This window comes from Panthera tigris, chromosome X, assembly GCF_018350195.1.
Source record: "Panthera tigris isolate Pti1 chromosome X, P.tigris_Pti1_mat1.1, whole genome shotgun sequence".
Classification (NCBI taxonomy): domain Eukaryota; kingdom Metazoa; phylum Chordata; class Mammalia; order Carnivora; family Felidae; genus Panthera; species Panthera tigris.
In genome coordinates this window covers 27,287,579-27,312,082 of record NC_056677.1, presented here as the reverse complement: position 1 = coordinate 27,312,082, position 24,504 = coordinate 27,287,579, and the positions used below count along the sequence as shown (strand labels likewise).

General features: G+C 37.3%; 1 protein-coding gene across 1 annotated transcript in view; it reads left to right on the top strand.

Moving 5' to 3' along the window:
• The window catches only part of DMD (dystrophin), a 1,614,661-nt gene that overhangs the window by 783,618 nt on the left and 806,539 nt on the right, over positions 1–24,504 (top strand). The window contains exon 41 of the mRNA XM_042974140.1: positions 21,555–21,730. Within this exon, the coding sequence (XP_042830074.1) occupies positions 21,555–21,730 (176 nt within the window). The remainder of the gene's footprint in view (positions 1–21,554; positions 21,731–24,504) is intronic.

Sequence of the window (24,504 nt, the reverse complement as noted above, 5' to 3'; positions counted from 1 at the left end):
TCCTGTCAGTTTGCACTATATGTCTGATTTTCAAGAAAACTCACAAATCACTCCTTGTAGACCTTTGGTTTGCCATCCGTCCTTAAAAAGATCTCCCTCTCTCCTCTGAACTCTAAACACTGTTGTCTGCTTAATTAATTAATTTCTAAAATTTCGTCATGAACCTTTATTTAAAACTTTAACTTTTTAGGTGATTATATCTTGTTTCCTACCATACTGTTAAGCTTCTAGAGAGTAATGAACTAGTCTTAAATTTAGTTTACTTCAGATTTAGTAGATAGCCTTGGACACGGTGGGAATTCAGTAAACACTTGCTGACCTGAGTTATTAACGTCTTTGTCTATTTAATCCGAGGAAATATTGGTGCTATTAAAACTGTACCACAAAGACTGGAATAATTGAGCCTTTCATTTTTTTAAATATACTGCTTCACGTACTATACGGTTTTCCCATAATCACAACTTAATTTTGTGCTTGTCGTGTATTATTTCTTATGAAATGCCAAACTCTGAAAGAAATGAAAGTAACACCTAGCATCACATATAAAGTGAGACCTTAACACTAGTATAGTCCCTCAGGAAGTATGGAGACTATGATAATGTGCAGTGACAAGCAGAAAAATGTACTTGCTGAGCCCACACTCACCTCCCGCTCTAGGATAACGTGTGGATAATAGAAGACACACTTTAAGAGAAAAATGCGTTATTTCAAAGCGATGCCTTAAGGTTGACTACAGGAGGAACTATTTGAATGAACTATCTAATAAAAGAACGTTTTAAATAATGTCAAATTCTTACCCCAAAGGACTGTGAAGGGTTTAGTTCAAAAAAGTAAAGATGGCAAAGATTTGTATACAAGTGGTTTTTTGCAGTATATTTTCCCATCTTTCGCTTAAATTATGAAGACATTCACTGCCAAAACATTTATTCAAAAACCATTTTTGTCCATGTCTCTTAATGAAAGCATGATGTCAAAATAACATTCATCATTGAAAACTCGTAGAGAAACTCTTTGGATACTTTTTCCTATAAGTATATCCCTAAGATTAAAGCAAGTTTTCATTGAGAAACAATGAAATACCTAACAAATACCTCTCGAGTTTCGTTTTTCAAAGCTCAAATATACATATTTTTTGAAGTAGGTTAGCTTCTTCTTTGTTGATAAGATTACGTCTGAGTTACGAATATTTCTTCTCCATGTTTTTCCCCTACATTACCATGTTTTTGTCCTATATGCCCCCTCTCAATGTTCACTGCCACAATCAGATAGAAATCATGAGGTCACTTTTCTTGTATCTGTAGTGGGAACCTTCGTGGAGATAGTAGCTGCTATAGGTCTGTCAGAAAGATGCATTTGAACTTTCGTCATACATTGATAAGGGTGAGATATATGAACTAAAGAAACTTACAGTCTTGCCAGTTTGCTTTCAGACCACTTGTGTAAGAAATTTAATATAGTATAAAGAAAAACTACATTGGGTTAGAGGTTGAAATACCTGGGTAATGGCAATCTCAACATTATTGATTTAACTTAAACAAAACGAATTACTTAATTTCTGTGATGCATAATTTTGTGTGTCAATTTGACTCGGCCGTAGGGTGCCCAGACATTTGGTCCAATGTTATTCTGGGCATGTCTAGGAGGATGTTCATGGTTGGAAGTGTGTGTGTTTGTGTGTGTATTGTGTGTACACACACACCTATATGCGCACACACACCTATATGCATGCATATACACTTGCACACATATGAACACACACATGCACTTGTATACATATGTATACGTGTGTGTGTGTGTGTGTGTGTGTGTGTGTGTGTGTGTGTGCGTGCATACATATTCCTTCTGTTGATTCTGTTAATGTCGAGAATCCTAATACGATTTCTCTGAACACAACTGGTCACTCTTTAGAAAAAGGTGTTTCTGATATTTCATAGGGTTTATGTGTGGAACTTTTTCAAGCTAATTGATATGCTTTGTAAGCTGTAAAATACCATAGAAACTTAAGACATTGTCGTTCTTAATGTTGTTATTTTTAAATAGCATTTTTTTAGTAAATCATTTTTTTTATGCTTATGCAGATCTTGTTGCCACTTTATTCTAGCTAATGTTCTAAGCCAAAGACAGTATCACGTTCTGTAAGCCAAAACTTCAGACAGACATCCTGGAAACTGCAGGTGCCTTAAAATTAACTACAAAGGAAAATTAACATTAAGCACTGCTTTCTCTGCCCACTGGACATCCGTACAAATAATACTCACTTTGCTCTCCCACCTTCAATATATGGACCCTGTTGACATCCTCTATTTTTCAACTAAAGTTACCAGCCAAAGTGCATACGTAGACCTCTCCATAGTTTTGATCCATTCCTATACTGAAAAAATACCTCAGAGAACCTGGTCATATTGAATATGGAGATGTTATGGGAATACAGAAAGGAAAAAAAGATAGGAGCAGGACGCTAGAACCTTTTGTACCTGAAAGTCACTAAGTTGCCGCCAATGTGTTTGTTGGGTACATTAAAGGTCAGCTGAATGGCCCAACACTGTTCCATTACAAGAGAGTTCTTTCAAAGCTAGACATGATTAAATAAACTCCAGATACTCTTTTGGCTGCTATTGTTTGTTGGGTTGATTGGCTGATATTCGAATCTCCATAGTCAAAAGCCTATGATGAGAAACTTACTCTGACTATAACAGTAATTTGCTGTAACAAGGCAACCACTTTCAATGGGTTGAATGTTACCCAGGATAAATATATATCATCTGCTACAGCAGAAGCTGGGTCAATACACGCAGGCTCTGGCATTTGGCCTAGTTCTTGTTACCATTGCTTTTCTTTATTAAGGACACAAAGCAACTGCCTTGGTGCAGGGCTGAGTTTCCCTTTTTATATAATAGAGCAAATATTTTGCCATTACACAGGAGGAGGAAAAGGATTCAGAAATATTCCTTAGGCTTGTCAAAAACCCATTCACTGATAGCAGAGGCATGCACAAACATTTCTGATCCATGGCAAACGTGGATGAGGGGGAACAATTTAGTCTGAGGTGTTATTGGACAGATCAAAACCAAGCATTGGGTGGGTGCCCCGGTGGTTCAGTCAGTTGAGCGTTGGACTTCGGCTCAGATCATGATCTTGCGTTCATGGGTTCAGGCCCCACATCAGGCTCTGGGCTTAACAGCTCAGAGCCTGGAGCCTGCTTTGGATTCTCTCTCTCTCTCTCTCTCTCTCTCTCTCTCTCTCTCTCTCTGCGCCCCTCCCCCGCTCATGTCTCTCTCTCTCTCTCTCTCTCTCTCTCTCTCTCTCTTCCCCTCTCTCCTTCTCTCCCTCCTCCCCCCTCTCAAAAATGAACAAACATTAAAATATTTATTTTTAAAAAAACAAGCATTTTTTATTTGAAAGAAGGCTTATAAAACCTGGCTATATCAACATTTGTCATTCGCCTTGTTGGAACCAAATCTTTCAAAACTGATTATAAGGTAATGGGTACATTGGGTACAACGGGTACATTGCCATACTGGAGTGCACTGGCATCACCTCAGTAGTTATAAGGACAAGAGGGAATTATCACTTGTGATTTAAGACCGATTTACTACTCCCAGCGAATTCTGCCACTGTCTCACATTACAAAATAAAAACTCCTGAGAGCATACGTATAAATCAATTTTTAGAAGAGAATTTTTATCAGCAATGCCTAACGGAGCAGGGAAAAAAAAGAAATTAAAACGTTCAGGAGCAGGTGCTCACTCCTTGGGTCTCATTTTATCCTCATAACAACACGACGTGGTAGGTGCTAGTGTTATTATTTGTGAAATCTTACAAATGAATGACAATCAAGTGATTTGCTCAAAGTCACATAACTGATAAAAACACAAACTGTTTTGCCTTCTGATGCCTCTGGACTTTGTATCTAATCACCCACCTACCATTCTGTGATAAAACACCAATTTCTCTTCGATTTAGATAACTAAGTAATAAATCCTTTAGTCCGATTTTTCTATATAAGGGACTGTGTTCTCAAACAAGGCAGTAAATATCCGACTTTTAGAAGTTAGTTGTTTAGATGCATGCTAGGAAACAAACAGTGAGAGCTACTACTGAAACACTTCTTTTAAGGTACATGCTTTAGTACTTTACTATTATTGTTACCTCTGTTAAAAAGAAACATGTTCTTGCATCATGGAAAATAGCAGATATTTTTAGTAGAAGATGATGAGATTGGAATATGGTTATGATATTGTCATTCTTGCCCAATGACAAGAGAAGGCAAGCAAATGGATTGAGGAGCCGTGGTCAGTCAAATCTTATCATCAGCTAGGGATTTGAGGATTTCTCCTCTAATAGCCGTGACTACAAACAAGCCGTGTTAATTGTTTTGCCGATCGTGATGAGCATCACAAGTGATTAAGTGGTGATTTTTGATAACGATTTCATAGCAAATATTATTTTAGATGTTTTCTCCTCATGCTGCTTGGACATATACTCGTACAGGTGCATGTTCTTCCCCTTTACACACATAGCTGTAGACACTCCATTTCTACCATAGTTAACAGTATTCAAACAGTTTGTCTCACTGAGTATTTTTCTCTACACGAACATACATATAAGAATACTAAGTTTCAGCTCCGTGTCCACGTGAGCTTATTTTTAAATAATGCCACTTTCGTGAATGATTGTCTTGTTGATAGAAATAATAGTAACTTATCACCATGTCTATTCTTTTACATTGTTTCTACCTCTTATGGTGATCTTCAAAATTAAAAGATTTCTAAATACTTAGAAAATGAAATTATCATATGTCATTGGTTTTTATGGTATGCCATGTGGTTTGTTGATCTGTGATTATCCACATTATGACTTATTTCTACAAGGACTCAAATCATCCCACATTACTGTTGGCCTAGTGGATGTTGTATTGTTGAAGCAGCATCTCAGACGAGCATTAATCAATCTTCTATTTTTTTAATGTTTATTAATTTTTGAGAGAAAGGGAGAGAGAGAGAGAGAGAGAGAGAGAGAGAGAGAGAGAGAGGCAGAGAGAGATGGAGACACAGAATCCAAAGCAGGGCCGGAACTCACGAACCACAAGACCATGACCTGAGCCGAATTCGGATGCTCAACCGACTGAGCCACCCAGGCGACCCAATCTGTTATGTTTTTAAGTTCATTTATTTTGAGAGAGAGCATGCTCACACAAGTGGGGGAGGAGCAGAGAGAAGGAGAGAGAATCCCAAGCACACTTTGCACTGTCCACCCAGAACCCAACATGGGGATCCAGTTCATAAACTGGGAGATCATGACTTGAGCCATAATCAAGAGTTGGTCACTTAACCAACTGAGCCATTCAGATGTCCCCAATCTTCTATTTTTATAGAAAAGAGTTAAAGGTCGTATTTTCATTTCTGAAGATTGGCTAATATTATTTATTGAAAGATGCTAATTTAACACTTGCCCATCTGTATAGCACCTGGTCTGGCCACATAACCTCAAAAATACAAATATAAAAATAAAGCATCCCCCACCCTCTAGTATATATTTTGCCACCAAGTGCATCTGAAAGAAATTAGGGCCTTGTTTGTATTTTTTCATCATGTTAATACAGGACCTTTCCATAAAAATAAATTACTTTTGAGCATGTTGGTTTGGACAACAAAAAGAGAACATCCATTTGATTGATAGCGGACAGAATTTTCATTAAGTTGAACAGCAAAAGTACCACAATTGCATCACTCACCTTCCTGTTTCAAAGGAAGACCGAAAATTAGATGCTGTAAACTCTTCACAAATGTTTACTATGCATATTTTAACCATTAAATACATTATCAGGAATCATGTCAGCATGACATTATAATAGAGTGACTTTACAGAAACATGTAATCTAATCTAGGAATGCTGTAGTCCTCCCTAAATCAGCTTCAAACATACTCAGGGCTGATATTTCTCATTATTTTGGAATGAGAATTTTGTTTTCTTAAGAATGATGACGTGTAATTGAAAATGCAGACACTGTCAAAGTAGCCCAAATAGTTGTTTAATAGGAAAACCAGTAACAAGTTTTTTCTCCCAAGAAAAAGAGCTACAATAATGAAACACTTGGTTTTTTATTTTCAAAATTATTTCAGCATGTATGCAATTTGCCCAATTTTGTGTATTTTCTACTTTCCTTGTGTCTGCATCTCTCTGGAAAAACTAAGTACATGAATCAGAAAAGAGGCAGACTGAGGCCTGATTGACAAATATAAAATTATATATATTTAATGTATATCCTGGGTGATTTTGGAGATAAGTACGTATCCATGAAACTATCACTACAATCTATGCTATGAGCATATCCATCCTGTCCAATGTCTTATCTTTAACATGGGGATAACATAACTTTTGCTTATCTCATGGATGCGTATGGGTCCCAAATGAAATAATCATGGCACTTTATAAGTTATGTAAGAATAAGATGTTATCACAATAGTATCATTGTAATAATTCTCTTAGTGTAGTATTAATAATATCTTGGCCTGTTGGACACAGTCAGATTTTCTCTATGACAAATGCCATCCCTGGGTTGAACAACGGATCACACCAGGGCAGATGACGAGGTTGATACTTCAGTTGTTGCTGAGTCTAGAATGTATTGCAAATGTCCCAGATGGACCTTCTTGCTTTTTTTTTTTTTAAATAACTTTCTTTTCACATTGAGAACGTGATACTCACTTGAAATGTCGAAAACAAAACCTTATTTATTGTTACTGATAAAAGCATCTCAAGTGCTTACTTAAAGGTGCAAATTGAGTTTTAGGTTTTATTGATGTATACACTTCTTTACTTCACGAAGGATTTGATTCTGTGCCTAACAAAATTTCAAACTATAAAATGAAATAACAGAAAAAATGGAAGGTGGGGGATACAGACTAAAGTTTTATTTTAAGGCCAAGGAGAAGAAAAAGATCATAAATATGAAAAAAGAATGGTAGAGAGTGGGAGTTTTGAGAAAATGCCTCCATATCATGATGGTCTTTATTAGCCTTTTTGGGGGTGATGGGAAAACAAAATTAGTGCTGTTTCCAGCTATTTCCTAAGGTACATTTGCTATAGTAATTCTGAGTTTCCACCTAAAAGGCAGCATGTCCATAGGGCATCAAGTAAACTGGACCTGTGGAATTTTTAACAACCTTTCTTCCTTGATAGTTTCATGGTACACATTGATGTATTCAAAACGAATATGTAGAAAAATACCATTAAAGAAAGCTATGAAATGACAATATTAGCAGAGCTTAATATTACTTGAGAAGTGATGAATTACTACTTCTGATGTTGGATGTATTTTGTTCACTATGCATGGCAATAGCCATAAGTAACTTTAATACTATCTACTTGAGCAAATAATGTAGTGAATTATATTTTACAGGTGCTGCTATCTTAGTAGATAAAATGAGATAACCTTACTTAAAAATACTGCAATTTGAATAATTAAAATACAGCACCAGGAAAGGCTATTTTGTCTGTCTTCTTACCCTTAAGTAATAAGTCTAAATAAAATATTTTGTTTGGGTTAGATTATATCCATTTATATTCCAAATGAATATAGCATTTCTTTCCGATTAAAAAAAAAAAGTATACCTTCTCATTGGAAAAACACATTTCAAATGATGAAAAAAAGGCGTACAAATTACTAATAACCTCATTTCCCAGAGATCACACTTCACATTTTTGTGGATATTCATCTAGTCTAATTCTCACATGCCCTCCCTCCCACCTTTTTTTTTCTTCAGGAATCTCCCTGCTTTGTAGATTCTTCAGTGCTTCTGAGTCTTTGGTCCTCTTGTTCTCTTGTGCGAAGGAAACGCTTTTTTCTCCATGTCAGATACACAAAGTGGTTCATGCATCACATCGTTGTCTCTGTTCATCATTAGTCAGAGGCCTTGGGACTTGTTCAGGTGGTAGGCAATTTGGTGTGATGTTATTCCTTGTAAAACACAACAAAATACTTACACAGTTACTTCATTTTAGGAACTGGGGATGGTTTTATTAACTGGAAAAGAAGTTATTTTAAGTTGCTCAGAAATCTGAGATGGAGTCTTCGTACTGCAAAAGAGATTACGCCACAAACTCAGGCACATGCGTCTCCCCTAAGAACAAGTTATCATACAAACCCAAATTAGCTGACTCAGTTGTCTTTATTAACAAGTATTCTTTTGCCCCTCATCCAGAAATGCTCTTTAGCAGGAATAGATGGAAAGGAGTGCAGTCGCTTCTTCCCATTTGTGCAAATTGGGATGACATTTGCCCATCTCCTGTGTTAACGGAGTTCCTCAAAGACCACTGACAGCAGGGTAGGACCGCATTGAGCAGGTTCTCTCATTTCCCTGGGATATAATTGGTCTGGGGCCAGAGATTTTAGCTCATTTAGAGCAGCAAGGTGCTCTCTTAAAATTCCCTTACCTATTTTGGGCTTCATTTCCCTCGTACGGTTATGCCTTTTCCAGTCTGATGAACATTCTCCTTGACAGAGCAGACAGGCAGAGGGACTGAGCAGTTTTGCTTTCTGTGTCATCTCTATCCCTAACCTTCCGTCCTTCTGCCCCAGTCAGTGAACCTGTGTCTTTCCGGTTCTTCTTTCTCCAGGAGGAAATGAAAAGGCCCTGGATGTGGTTTTTTAACATCGTATCAGGTCTCAATTCCAGGCCTGGCTTTTCCTCACTGTTTAAGTAGTTCTGTATTCTTTTTTAAGATTTGCCCTCAGTTATGTGTCTCTTATGGTATCTCATGTTCGTACATTTGTAGAATATGAGCTCCTTTGAGGATCCCCTGTGTTGTGGCATGCATCTGGTTAAATGACCCCCACCCTTTAAGAAAATACTTATTGGGATCGCTTGCTATTTTGTCGTCGAAATTTTCTTTTTGAAAACCTCAAAGTCCTCTTGAGCCATTTTATCTCTTAGAATGTAAGATCATGGGATCACTATGTTCCCCCCCTCTTAGTCTAATAAACATACCACACCCCACACATGCGCACGCGCGCACACACACACACACACACACTTTACTAAAATACGGATGCCACTTTACTTGTCTTCTATATCGCCCAAATGAAACCTCTATAGCCTGACTAATCTTCTGAACCCTTTTAAATTCTGTCTGCAGATTACTGAGGTTGGCCAATGAGGCTGTCTTAGTTCTCATCTTGCATAAGAAATATCTACAGGTACTGTGTGAAGTGAGAGAGAGCGAATTTAAATTTGTTGTATATCTTCATCGATAACATGGCTAGAATAGTGTTTGAGGAGAGAGAAGTACTTGAAAGTGACATGTTCTTATTTCTTAATAGAAGTAAAATATATCTAAGATGAAATAAGATTTATTTGGGAGGGCAGGAAGAATTGATTCCTATAAAAAATTTGAACCTGTTGAATTTAGTTCATTTCAAGCTGTCAGGGTATTTTGAGTAATATTGAGATTTTGCCATGTAATTTATTTCCCATGCTTTCTGGATCTGTATGACTGTCGCGAGCATGTAAAGAAGTATAGAAGGATGCCCCTGGAAACAAATAGATCGTGTGTTCAATTTAACTTGATCAATTTCTTCCACTCATGAAACCACGACCTCGATAACAAGAACATTCCCATCACCTCATGCCATCTCCCAGTAGATTCAACCCTCATAGGCACCTATTGTTTTCATTTCTATCACCCTACATTAGTCTTGTCTACTATTGGTTTATGAAACTATAAGTGGTTTATGAAACCAATAAATGGAATCATGCAGTATGTAGTATTTTGACCAACATAGTCTTTTTGAGATTCATCCATGTTATGGCACCGGTAGTTCATCCCTTTTTACTGCTGGCTCATTTTTTCACTGTAAAAATATGCTGTGATTCGTCTGTCTCCTACACATATAGTAAAAATGTCTTGATGGATAGTCAGGCTACTTTCAGTTTGGAGATGCTTGGATTTAAGATGCTGTGAGTGTTTGTGGAAAAGTCTTTTTGTGAGTGTTTGCATTTCCCTGGGAATGGCTAGGTCAAGTGCTTAACTTCGTAAGATCCTGCAAAAACAGTTTTCTCAAGGGGTTGTGTCATTTTACACCCTAACCGGTCATGTTGGAGAGCGCTGTTTCCCCTACATTCTCACCAACATTTGATTTTAGCAGTTCTTTTTAACTGTGCCATTTTACGGGATATAAAGTGGTTTCTTGTTGTGGTCTTCATCTGTGTCACCCTGATGGCTGACAGTATTGAACTTCTTTTCATGTACTGGCCATTCATGAACAGATGTCATGTCTGTTGAAGACAGTGCCCTTCTTTTGGGGTGAAAAGTAATATTATCTTTTTAATTTTTTTGTTCTGTTTGGTGCGAGAGCACACACATGTGGAAGTAATATTATTTTGAGGTTATTGGTATAATAGGCAAATTGGGAACGATAGAGACATTTTCCGACTTGGTTTCTTTTCCTTTTATTTTCTCTGAAGACTCTAGTGCAAAGCAGTGTTGCTGCTTGGGCTGCTTCGTGGCCATTCTGTCACTAACATGGAGTGCTGAATATTTTGATTTTCTTTGACCAGCCACTGCAGATAGCCTTTTCAGAGCCATCAGCACTAATGTGTTGGTCAAAGCCTACTAGATATTTAAAAATATAGAAATATAATTTAATCATCATTTTGACTATATGTATAATGCTCATTCATTTGGTCAACAAACTTCTATTGATTAACATGGTAAAAAACTCAAAAAAAGAAGACAGTGTCCCTGCATCGAAGAAATTCAAAACCTTCCAATCAAAATAAAGATGTTTAGTTTTATAGAGGCTATGAAAGACATCCTAAACTAGACATAGTGGATCTGCAGTAGGATTTTACAGGATAATTTCTCATTGAAAATTTATTTTGTAAGAGACATGGTATTTGGAGTATTTATCTACTTTACGTATGTGTTTAAGGCACTACCATGTAGCACATGCTTTGCTAAGAACTAGAAGGAGAGAAAAACAGTGATTCCTGCCCTCATGAAGCTCATGGTCTACTGGATTGGAGTAGGAGGAAAACGCGAGTAGAAATGAGGGCATTAGTGATGGAGAGAGCATGGGCAGAGGTCTGCAGAAAGCCAGGGTATCGCTCTGAGTTGTCAAGTTGTGCTGCAGCCATGGATAAGGAATTAGAGAGTCACTTTGAGAACCTTAGGAAGGTTTCTTCCAGGAATGTTGTGAGGTTCCAAAGTTCATCTAAGCTGTTTGGGCTTCATGAGGCAGGTGCCGAAGATCTCGATGAAGATCTCAGCAGGAAATCACCCCCAGAGCTGTCCATCAGAAGAATTAATCTGCAAGGAATACGTAGCGTATTTTGGAGTGTGAAGGGTCAAGGGAAATCAGTTCAGAGGATGTGTTACTAACATAGGTGAAATATGGTGAACAACCTGTCTCGAGGGAAAACAATGGTGGGCTTAACTGGTCAAGAGGTACAGCAGTCGGGACCACTAGAACTTGGACTGGGGAAAAGAAAGAAAGGGATAAAACAACAGATGAACCGGTGGTGGGAGTGTGCGTGGGTAAGTGGGAGAATATAGATGTCATTCCAATAAATAATGAAGTCAACAAGAGAAACTCATTTCAGAATTATGTTAGTTTGCTTGAAAATGTTTTCTTTGAAGTTTAAATGACATGAAAATGTGCAGAATGCGAGGTAATAGTTGAAGACGGAGGCTTCACGAGAGACAACAAAATTTAGGAAACATGAACATTTGATAAGAGAATCTTTTCCTCTACACAAATTAGATCTGTGAGGAAGTCAAAACCACTATAGTTGTTTTTTGCCTCTTTTTTTTAACTGTCCCTGATCTTTTAGGTAAGCACATGGGTAATTCTGGAATTTTTAACGGGCGACATCCTTAAGTTCCCTGGCTCTTTTATTCGTAGGTTGCTCTGGTTTGGTAAGAAACAAGTTGTTGACATTGTGCAAATATGTTAATAATAGAACCGATTCTTGCGCCTGATTTCTCTGATTTCCAGAGGATGTGCTCAGTCAATAAGAGATGCACAGATGTGTTTCACCATCTCCCCTTCTCATCTCATTCCGTAAAGAACAAGAGCATTACCCTATAATAGATAATGAGTTGGAAAATAAGCAAGCCAACCTCAAAAATTAAGGCTTAAAAAAAGTAACTTGTTTTTAATGCCTGTATCACTTGATGAGAGGGACATAGAAGGCTTAGTGATGCCCAACATGTGCTTAGAGGTGGATTGTTAGTTGATGTCTTGGGGTTCCATAACCTGAGCTAGATGCTTAAAATCAATTAATTGATATGAGACACAGAGATCTGTTTTATCCCTCTTCATTTTATTTCTGGGTTTTTCCACGCTCGAGAGTATGAAAGACTAAACCTTACCTTGATAACTTGTTATTTGTGGTAAGAGAGGCGACTTGGGTGAAACAGTTATTTTTAAATGTCTCTTTTCCCTACCAGGGTGTTGTATATACATTTCACAATTTTACTTTTGAACCTTTCTCAAGTGGGAAACCATTAAAGAGTACGGTAATATCTTGCCTAGTCTTACACTCAGTTTATCAACGAGTATCTCTTGAGCAAGTATTAAGGTAAGCAATGCCCAGCACTGTGTCTGGTAATATAACGAATGAAGAAAACTGTCTTGAGTCTTGTATAGTCTTAATTACTACCATGTTTATGTTCCTTTTCCCACCTTCCCACACACAGATACAGACATGTGTACACATATCATCGTACTCAGAATCACACGATTGATCTTATTCACATAGCATCTCCATAGCTGTGTTGTTATACACCATTGTATATAGTTATTTACTAACTCTGCTCTCCTCCGTTAAATCGAGTAATGGCAGGAAAAGACAAGATTATCTATCACTGTAGAAGCATCAGACACAGAGTAGTTACCTAAGTATTTGTTGAAGTGAATCAAAGTGAAGGTAATACTTACTCGCATTGAACAGTTTGCCTACATTAAACGATCACTTAGAGATTATGCCGAAGCTAAGGAACATAAACTTCCTCCGAGGACAGAAGGGAGTCTCTGAAGGGAAAGGTTTAATTTCTGATTTCTTAAATAGCAACACGAATATATTTTTAAATCATCTCTGCCCGTTGATTTTTAGCAACGGATGGGTAGAACTTAGGTTGGGTAGCTAAAAGGAACTTCATGAGAACAATGCTCTTATTTTTTTTTTCAGATGTTATAGGGAATCTGAACTTTGCACACTATGCGAATCGTGAGCTAGCCTGATGGATCTCTTTGCCGGCAAATGAAAGTAAAATGGAACAGTCTCCAGATATAGCAAGGGTCAATAATGACAACATTACTCCTCTCACTTTCCTATGTAGCAGTTGTCAGGCACATGTTCAGAAAGCCCCCAAATAGGTTTGAATTATGAATTCTAACTTTGAAGTTACTGTTTTCCGTGAAAATGGGGAATCCAACCACATTCAGAGCCATCCCCACGTGACAAATCTTAGACTTAGCTCATCCGATATTGATCTCAGTTATATTTTCAAACCTAATTTTCCCTGTCGGGTTCAGTCCAGTATTCTCAACTGCTTGGTTGCTAACCTTCCCTTCCCTCACATCCTTAGTGAAAGGCTAAATCCTATTTACCTCCCAAATGTCAATCGTTTCCAAGCGCTTCTCCATATTTCTACTGCTACCTCCCAGTCCACACTACCATTTCTCTTACCTCAACCAATTGGTCTCCCTACTTCTACTCCAGAGCTTCTCCAATCCACTCCTTCTGCAGGAGACATGCAGTAAACAGTTGTGTAGTCAATGAATGACTCACGGAGTGAAAACTTTTCATAAGCACGGCAAGAGCCAATAGGAAACTACAACTTTCCAAAGCCAATGAGATTGGACTTGTAATCGAGTATTTTCAGTTCTTAATTCCATTTACACGTCATCTTGCTTAAAAAAAAAAAAACTGTTATGTTGCTTTTTTTGTACACTCACCACACTTTTTACTCCACCAGATGTCTTTTGAATCAATATTTGGGTGGCTCCAAACTGATAAGACCTCTAGAAAGAAGGAATTTTAAAATGACCTGTGTCTCCTTTCAAGTTCTTCTGCCTCGGAGCAAGTATCTTCTGGTCACATGCCATATGTTTCATGATGAAATGTGTCACGTGTTTTTACAAGTACCCTAATAATTCTTTAGAGAGAAATTTATGGCTGAAGTCATATGTTCTCTTACCAGGATCTCTTATTAAGAGAGCAAGCGTGTTCTCTGTATTTAAGAGTCTGGGTTTTTTTTCATCTTTTTTCTTTGTTCTTTTCTTAAATCCCACATATATATGAAATAATAGGGCATTTGTTTTTCTCTGACTCATTTAACTTAGCATAATACCCTATAGATACATGCATGTTGTGGCAAATGGCAAGAGCTCACTGCTTTTTTATGGCCGAGTAATATTCCATTGTATATATGTACCACATCTTCTTTATCCATTTATCTCTGGATAGATGCTTGCAAGAGAGGTGAGTGGTGGAAATGGGTGAAATAGATAATGGAGATTAATAGTATCCTAAATCATAATGAGCATTAAGTAATATATAGAATTGCTGAATCCTTGTATTATACACCTGAACCTAATATAACACTGTATGTTAATTTTCCTTCAGTTTAAAAAAAAAAAGAGCAGATAGGGTCATAGAGAAGAACCTCCTTTTGATCAGAGAAAGGTATATTTGTTTTCATAAAAACCTATGTAAATAGAGACAAAGGACAACTCTTAAATATTCCCGGCTAGTTCTCCTGAAGTTCTAATGAATGATTTAGAAGCCAAGAAGGATTGACTAAATCTGTGAACCTAAAGAGGCCTGTCATTGATTTTTGACTAAGTAAAACCTATTAACTTTGCAAAGTTGTGTGCTTTATAACAGTTTTCTTTAAAACAAGGACCACTAATTCAAATGCCTTCAGAGAGTAGAATGTATTCATGCCCCACCCAAACTTATTAAATTTCTAACACCAAATCATGTCTGAGGATGGATTTAACTTGCAGTCTTTAATATCAGAGCCCCAAAGGCAGAGATTTAACATATGTACTTTTTTTTTTTCCTTTGGAATCTCTGCTTGAAATTAAGGAATGTATGTTTTGGGGATTTTCTGCCCAGGGCATTATTTCTTGGGAAAGAAAGAAAGAAAGAAAACAGAAAGCCTGAGATAACCTTTCAAAGCATGTAGTACTTAAAGCACTTTGATGAATCCATTCGGTATCCACATTAATAGCACTGATAATGATGACTGTATATATCACTGATGTCGATGAGATAAACACATCCAAAGGAAATTTCATTGTAATTTGATATTAGGTAAATGTCCCGTTAAAATAGATCGCTACTGTACGTAATTTTCCTCTAGTTCATTGGCAGGACATTTGCTTTGGAATAGACTGGAAAGGAACAGTCTAATTCTAGTTTTAAAAGGAATTCTCATTATTCTTTTATAGCCACCATTATCAGGAGCAGTTAGGGAAGTGTACCTGTACCAACAAGCATATCTAGAATCATACCACCCAGGAAAAAGAGAATAGGAGATAAAATTTAACAGCCATCCCCTTCCTGCCTCCAATTCCTGCAACAAACTAACAAAAACATGCAGATGGTTCTAGCATTATTATTAGTCAGACATGATACATGTTTACTGAAATGCAGAATAAAATTAGACCGGGAGAAAGAATAGGATAAAAAGGTGCATTTTGTGTCTGGTCGATCATTTGTAAAGGTCGTTCCTCTTTGATTTGACTTACCTTGCAAATTAGTAATAAAAGGCCTGTAAGGTACTTAGGTAAAAGTTGAATCTGAGATACAGCTCAAACTTAGATTCATATTTTATGATCAAAAGAAGAAAACATTATTTCACTATGACTTAATTATCAACTCTAGAGTCTCATAGAGACATAAAGGCTACCAATGAATGATGCTAAATAGAAATATTTAATAAATACATTTTGGAGAGGCACGTAGCTCTCTCTGGGCTCTTAACGGGTCCAGCAGAAGAGGGAACATTTAGTCTGAGCATTACAGATGAATAATGACTTTGCCCTGCAAAACTTGGGAGCATCTATATATAAGTAGAAGGTTACTCAGTTTTACTGGGAGTTGGAGCTAAGGTAGACAGTGGGAAACATCAGGCGAGCGGGGGAAAAGAGGGGAAAAGAGGCAGCAGAGGCCCTTTCGGCCTCAGTAAGCTAGTGTTTGGACTTGATCTTGTAGTTAGTAAGTAGGCATCGTTCTTGACATCCTCATTCTAGGTACCCAACCTGGGCCTTGCTTCTTGCCTCCTACGGCTTTCATTCTTTATTCAAAAATTGCCGTTTCTCTACACCACGCTTCTGTTTTTTTCATTCCTTTTTAATAGGTACCATTTCTCTAGTCTTGCCTTTCCCCCTTTTAACTCCTGCATTTCCCAGATTTCAGCTATCTTTAAGTCCTTGTCCCTGTCATCATGAGATCTTCTCACAGGGGCATCAGGTCTTCCGCCAGGATGGCATCACCAGTCCACCAACGGGCTAGGTTGCACGTGTACTGTTGCCGAACCTCCTGTATGTTTTCGGTATTTGCCCGTTCATGTCGCTTTCTTACAAAAATTCATCATCTGATACAAGGTGAAAGATATTGTCTGAAGCTTATTAAAACCCCTAAAAGCAGCGGTGACTATATACTCTAAGAATTAACATGAGAGGCAAACTCATTTAATTTATCTCTGAGAAAAGGACCTGAAACTGTTTTTCAGACTCTTGCTTGAATTCTAGGAACTGACAAAGAGAAAGAGTGGTCATGGTCTTAAGCAGGACAGGAAGAGTAAAGCAAGTAGGTAAAAGGTAATGCGTCATATTACTATGAAATTGTGCAGTATAATTCTGTCCAGCCATTTCACAAGTGTTCATAATGATCATATTCTTACGTATTTTCACTTGACCAGTGAATGAACAGAGTCAATGATTAATCTGTCTCAAAGGAAATCTTGAGCAAAATTACAATTAAATCACAGAATTGCATTCTTGACACATCGACGTGTTCAATGAAAATTTGGTTTTCTTTCTTCTGTTTCCCTCGGTCTTGATCTTTTCTCCCAATCACTTTTTTATCTCTTCTGTTTTCCTATTCTGCCGAGTTTGTGATATTTTGCCAATTCTTTATCTCCTACGTAGCTTGTCCAATTTGTCATTGTACGATTTCCCGTAACTGCTTCATAGCTTATTCTTTGTTCTTTATTGGTCATATTTTATGTTCCATTTGTTGTGCTTTCATACAGTTTTGAATAGTTTGGCAAGCATACTTTTTTTTTTTAATTTATGCAATGTTTTCATATCAAATGTACTGGCTTCTTTTGCCTCGTATTCTTTCTTCTATAAAAATGTAGCAGTTCCTTCCTTATCTATAATTTCTCTTCCTTTCCCTCAATTGGACCAGACTAGAAGGACTTAAGTGTATATGTCATTTTCTATAATTTAGGAACATTTCTCAATTTAAAAAGCATACAAGAAGTTGGGGATAATGGCGGTAACTCTAAAGCATGTCTCTCCAGCTCACTTGCCCCTTCAACGTGTCTCTTGCCTACTCTCTCTTTAATAGTAAACCTATTTTGTACTCCTTTGTCCCCTTACCTCTAGAGATTCTGATTGAGTCACCTTACGGTGGAATTCTGGGCTTTATGTTTTGAAAAAGTTCCCTCGGGAAGTCTGATACGGAATCCTTATTAAGAATGATGCTTTCATATCAGAATCAAAACACAATAAGCTTTCTAACTGTGATGAATAATCCAATAGATTTAATTATGATTTTCTTTCTGTCCCAAACCAAAACTAGATGTTAATTGCCAGAGAAATAGATAAGGATGCCTGTGACAACAGAACATTAGTATGATATCAAAGCTCGGAAATTTCGCTGGTAGTGAATAATTTAGTGCTTAAAATATTTAGAAGCTGTAGAATCAAAATTAATTTGTTTTTCCCTAAGTGAATAAAGTCGATTGAGGTTTTACATTTAATTTGTTAAATCAAATTTTATCTTCTTTGGGCTCAGAGGCTAACTGTAAACCAGCATGTACCGATTTTTACTTCCTGTTTCCATCCATTATCTGTCTTGGGCTTTATTACTGAAAACCGTCCTCCCGCAGATCAGACCCCGTAAATACCTCTCCTGATTACAAAATCTTCTCACACAAATGCAACAGACTATTTAATGAGCTATTCTTTCACAAAATTAAAAAACCTGAAGGCTCTGATTTGGGACTCTATGTAAATGAGACTTAGATCTAACAATTTTAAATTATTGCTTTATTCTTAGCTATTCAATTCTATCTCTTATCTGGGAAATAGAAACAGTAAAACCCTTGTCGATTCTACAATTGGGTTGTAAAAGTCACTGTAGCCATCAGCCATGGAGTAGAAGGGCCAAGATCAAAACTGCGTAGCAAGAGGGCTGAGATAAATTCCGAAGCAGCTTTACCTCATAGCGTTATAAGCCACCATCAGGAATTCTTTGATTGCTTAACCAAGATTCGGAAGGCATTTAGTCTATCATCTTACTACTCACTGTGGTGTTCCTGGACCGGGAGTATTGACATCCCTGTGAAGCTTGTCAGAAGTAGAGAATTCCAGGACCTCCACGGGCCCACTGAACCAGAATCGGCAGCTTAACAAGTTCTCTAGGAGATTCTCGTGCACTTGAAAGTCTGAGACATACTGCTAAGGCACACATCTAATAGGTATGCCACGCATTTTGTCAAAGTGTTACTAATACATAGGGGCATTGGACACCACTGAAGGTACAAATGAGAGTCTTAATCTTTCTCCTCTACTTCCCTGATTTCTGCCTTTTAGGCAAAACATTCCCGTTTCAGTAGTTGTACGTGATTGTCAGATCCATCCAGTTCCCAAATCCTGTAGATTCTGCCTTCACAGTGGATTAGGTTTATCCTTTACCTTCTAGTGCATCATCACAAGTCTAATTTCACCCAACTACCAGTCTCCCAGAATCCTGTCCTCGTATTTTATCTGCGTCCCTGTCTTAGCATTAGCCTCAACTCTGCCTCAGAATTACCCAGAAACACAGCTCTAGCTTGGACACTCCTGTACTTAAAACTGAAGTTATTTTCTGTTGCCATTCAAAGAATTGCAGACTCCTCAAGGAAAAACCAAGTCCTCTCTGCCTAGGCCCAAGATACGCCCAGGACTGCCCCTCTCTCTGAACTCCTACTCTCATACAGTGACGCTAAGCCCAGATACATAGTCCTGATCAGATCGTGGAGATTGCACATCGTAGGCCTTGCCTTGTGCTTTCCCGTTGCCCCTCTGACCCTCCATGTTTCTCAAATATACCCATTCTTTACATTTCACGGTCCTCCAGAAGAATCTCCTCCTCACCCTTCCACCAAGACCTTCTCTCTTCTGGTATGTCTTTTATGAGCCTCTTGCTTTCTCTATTGTATGTAGTACAACGAATTATCCTTCACAACTGTGTCTACCCTCATCAGCGAGATTAAATACTGACCAAAACCTAAAATATTGTACTAACGTCTTTGAATCTCTAGGAGGCCCAACTACTGTATTAATACTAATGATACCATGGCAGTGATGAAGCCAAACATTTCCCTTCCTACTTTCCTCCCCCATTTCCTTCATTTATAGATGCATTCATTCACTCAACAAGTACTCACTGAAACCTCCCATGTGCCAGCTGTTGTACTAAGCACTAGGGACACAATCATGAATCGGACACATTCTCTGACTTCCGTGAAAGGATGGTATAATAGGAATATAGGTATAATTTGTTACGAATGAGTCTATCTCTTACTAAGCAAGTAACAGTGAGTGTCGTGTGCGACACTGATATGAATGGGTAGTGAAGAGTGAGATGTAAATAATGGTGCAAAAGCAACTAATTGCAAGCAAACATCACATGTTTACTAGAGCATATCTTATGTACATTTAAGAGAGTACGGGGCTGCCTGGATGGCTCAGTCAGTTGAGCGTCTGACTTCAGCTCAGGTCATGGTCTCACTGCTCGTGAGTTCGAGCCCCATGTCGGGGCTCTGTGCTAACAGCTCGGAGCCTGGAGCCTGCTTCAGAGTCTGCCCAGAGTCTGGTTTTTCTCTCTCTCTGCCCCTCCCCTGCTCACACTCTGTCTCTCTTTCACTCTCTAAAAAATAAATAAACATTAAACATTTTTTTTTTAAAAAGAGAGTATGGTGAGGAAAGCATATGAATAGTTCCATAACTGCACTATTTTATATTCATTTGAGGCACCATATCCTTGGAATAATGGCCTTGTTGTCATTTTTGCTGATTTATTGAGTCTTTTAACTGTTCAAGTTATACTACCAGAAATTTTTGTATTCAAAATAATACAGAAAAGTAGAAAAAACGTTTTTTGTGTGTGTGGAATAAAACTTAGGAAGATTTGACCTAGTCTCAGAAGACATGCATTCATTCATTTATTCCACAAGTGTGAACTCCGGTTTACTATGTCCTTGGTATTGGCTCAAAAGACAGGGAAATATGAGTATTGTTAGATAATGTGGATCACATATTTCAGGAACATGTTCTGCATACTGACTTTCTGCTATCAGTATGTAAGGATTTTTGAGTTCTTTCGATGCAATCATGGTAGAGATCTCAAGTTCTCAGACTATTTCATTTTCTAACCTTCAGATTTAGTAATAGACTATTTTAATTGCCTCAAACATTCTGTATGATCTTTTTCTTAAAGGTACAGTGCCATTTTTATGTAATGATAAAAAAACATTTTGGTTTTAGGTATATCTGGTTGTACTAGTCTCCTCTCTAATGACACTCCTTTGCCGATACTCTTAAAATTTCATTCAGAGTAAAAAGTAGAAGATATTTAAGCTTGACACCATCAATGACTCATAAAAATGTTCTGGCAGCTATAGATTATTTTTAAATTTATCACGGTACCTTAGGGATTTTTTGATAGGCTGCCCCCAAAAGCAATTAATTCTCAGTTTTAGGTGGTTTTATGATGCAGAATACCTTGATGGAAACAGAATTTGAAATAAATTTCCTTTGAATGTAGCAATGAATTTGTGTTTAAATATCTCCAGAGGTTTTGTTTTTAAAACACTGTGCCTAAACTACGTGTGTTCTTTTTCACCTCTCCTATCGATAGTCATTAAGAAATCCAAATACTTTTTTCATGTTGAAATTTTACAACACTTCATAGATTGTTAAACATGGAACATCCTTGTGGGGACAAGAAATCGAATTTGCTCTTGAGAAGGTTTCCAACTAATTGATTTGCAGGACATTATAACATCGTCTAGCTGACAAGCTTTACAAATAGAAAAACTGGAGCTGAACTGAGAGGGTGCTTTTTTACTAACACATAAAAGGTGTCTTTCTGTCTTGTAGCCTTTGGATATAGGCATGTCAGTTTCACAGAGAAACTTTCACGTGGAGCTTTTTTCTTTCTTTCTCTCCCGGTAGAACTGCATGTGGTAGCACATTGTTAAATCTTTCTCAAACAAAAGGATGTAGGGCTTCATTTTTGTTTTGCCTTTTTGGTATCTTACAGGAACTCCAGGATGGCATTGGGCAGCGGCAAACTGTTGTCAGGATATTGAATGCAACTGGGGAAGAAATAATTCAACAGTCCTCAAAAACAGATGCCAGTATTTTACACGAAAAACTGGGAAGCCTGAATCTGCGGTGGCAGGAGGTCTGCAAACAGCTGGCAGAGAGAAAAAAGAGGTAGGACGACAGATAAAAATAGGAATTCTAAAATTTTAGCAGAGCTATTTAAGCTGTCTTCTAAAAAAGATTTTGTCAAAGATTGTAACCAGAGTGGGAGGCACCAAGGTTAAGAAGCGCCTCAACACTTAATCAGTAGCAATAATGATTTTTTTTTCTTTTTCTCATATACTGAAACATGTAGCTGTTGCGAGTGAAATAAGCAGTACCTTCCTGCTATTTTAAACTTTCAAGTTCGTTGTAAATATCACTCACGGTTGGGGCGCCTGGGTGGCTCAGAAGGTTGAGCTTGTGACTTCAGCTCAGGTCATGGTCTCATGGTTTGTGAGTTCAAGCCCCACATCTGGCTCTGTGCTGACAGCTCAGAACCTGGGGCCTGCTTTGGATTCTGTGTCTCCCTCTTTCTCTCCTCCTCCCTGTTCATGCTCTGTCTCCCTGTCTCTCAAGCATAAACAAACATTTTTTAAACATTTAACAATAAATAATTAAATAAATAAATATCACCCATGGTTGTTCAAATATGAATATTTTCAGTATATTCCAATCTTTTTTAGTGTTAATTTATTGATTTATTTTGAGAGAGAGAGAGACAGACAGACAGACAGACAGACAATGAATAGGGGAGGGGAACAGAGAAAGCAAGAGAGAATCCCAAGCAGGGTCAGCATGGAGGGCCACATGGGGCTCCAACCATGAACCATGGGATCCTGACTTGAGCCAAACTCAAGAGTTGGATACTTAACCGACTGAGCCACCCACGTGCCCCTGGTATATTCCAATCTTAACAAGCTGAGTTTTATTCATTTTAAAGAAGATGGAGAAAGGAAATTATAAATGACTGTTTTGTAGGAAAGAATGCTATCTGTCTACGCTTTTTAGCAGCTACGAATATGACTATGATGCTACAAACCAAGATAGTGATATTGACTTTTTAATTCCACTCCATTTGTTAGTACATGCTTGCAGAGAGACTTGGGCCACAGTAGTCAAACCCAAAGGGGAAAACAAAACCTCGGAAAGGTTATTGTTGAATTCAGTCACCTTTTAACTTTCTCTTGGAAGGTCCTGAAAGCACAGAAAAGCCAAATGTGTGCTGCCACACTTGGAAGGCGTACATATTTTTATAAATGGGATTTTGTATTATGTTTCCAGTTGTTGATGTTAATGTTGCCTGTTTCATAAGGGAGGACTTGGCCTTTATTTACCAAATGAGACTATTGTTATGAACAATGAAAACTCAGTTCTGTTGCCAAGCTCTTGCTTCCTACCTATCATCTACATAATAGGTGGATTTTAATATTCAGAAAGCTAGGGCCACACTTTGATGAACATCTTTGGTGAGGATGTATTAGAAAGGTTTCAGAATTAGGTCCATTGTCTTTGCCCACCTCCTCTTGGAGCCTTTGCTCCTTTTGCATAATTCAGGAAGTAGATAGAATTCATATTCCTCTGCAAAAGGGATGCATTAGTTGACCTACACACACACACACACACACACACACACACACACACACACACAAATCTTGATAAAGTTTAAAAAGAATAGTACTGTCTAAAAACATGGTTATTTTATATTTTGGTTTAGAAAATATTATAATTTTTATATAGATGGCATAAAATAAAGTTCTAAGCTTTGTGGTTAAACTGCTTCCTTGGGAAAATCATATGCTTTTTCCCCACATTGAAATCTCTCTGTTATACACACTACTATACCATTACTTCACTGATACATTTATGGGAGGAGCAGCTTTAAACCTGTATAATATCATTTCTGAACTAAAGTCAGTCCAGTCTAAAATAAGATGTTAACAAATGAAAATATTAAGGAAAATTGAATAACATGCTCTAAAAATGAATAACTTGAATTCATACAGTAGATTGAATGGATTGGAAGATTATTTTTTATTATGTTTAAAGTATTGTTTCTCACTTTGTAGTGTCTCTAGCTCATGTATCATTTAAATATGTTAATATTTTTTCTGGTAACAAGTTTTTAAAAATTCAGTTGAAAAAATGATCTGTTACTGACTTCTAAATGAAAATCGGAACTTTTAAATAAAAAGAGGGCAATATGCCTGTTACACCAAATAAGCTCTAAAATTGTAGATCCTTCTAAGTTTATAAGAAAGTAGTATATGCTGACTCTGTGGTGAAATATTACACAAATTGTAGGTTAATTACGGCTAGGGATTTGGCTGTAATTGGTTAGAAATCGTTCTCCCATTTAACCATTTTGACCTACATTAAATATTGCACTTTTGTGCTTTAAAAAGTCCAGATCAGCTTCCTGGAGTTTTTTTTTTTTTTAACTCAGCTTTTAAAGTTGTCTACTTCACGCTACATTTTAAAAATAAATGTTAGCATATTTAAATTTCCACTGAGATCAATTTTGCGGCATACTTCCTGAGGATTTTTGTATCGTTTAAATTTTATGAAATGTAAAAAAGTAATAATATAGAAGTGCCTTTTCTACCAATACACTGACAACTATTCAAGTTCACAATGGCATTCTTAGTTTGCAATGGGCTTTTAAACGCAGCTGTTGGACATATTTCATGTTGCCTAGTTCAGGTACCCAAATGAAAGAAAGTATACAATTTAAGCAAAAAAAAAAAAAAGTCTGCAAAAACTATCTGGAGCCTTACAGCTACATAATTTTAAACCCTTCTCTTGAAAATGCAAGATATCAGACATATGAGCAGAAAAATTCCCAGAACAAATTCACATATCAGTGGACATCCATTGAGGTTAGTGTATATTGGAATTAAATGAAG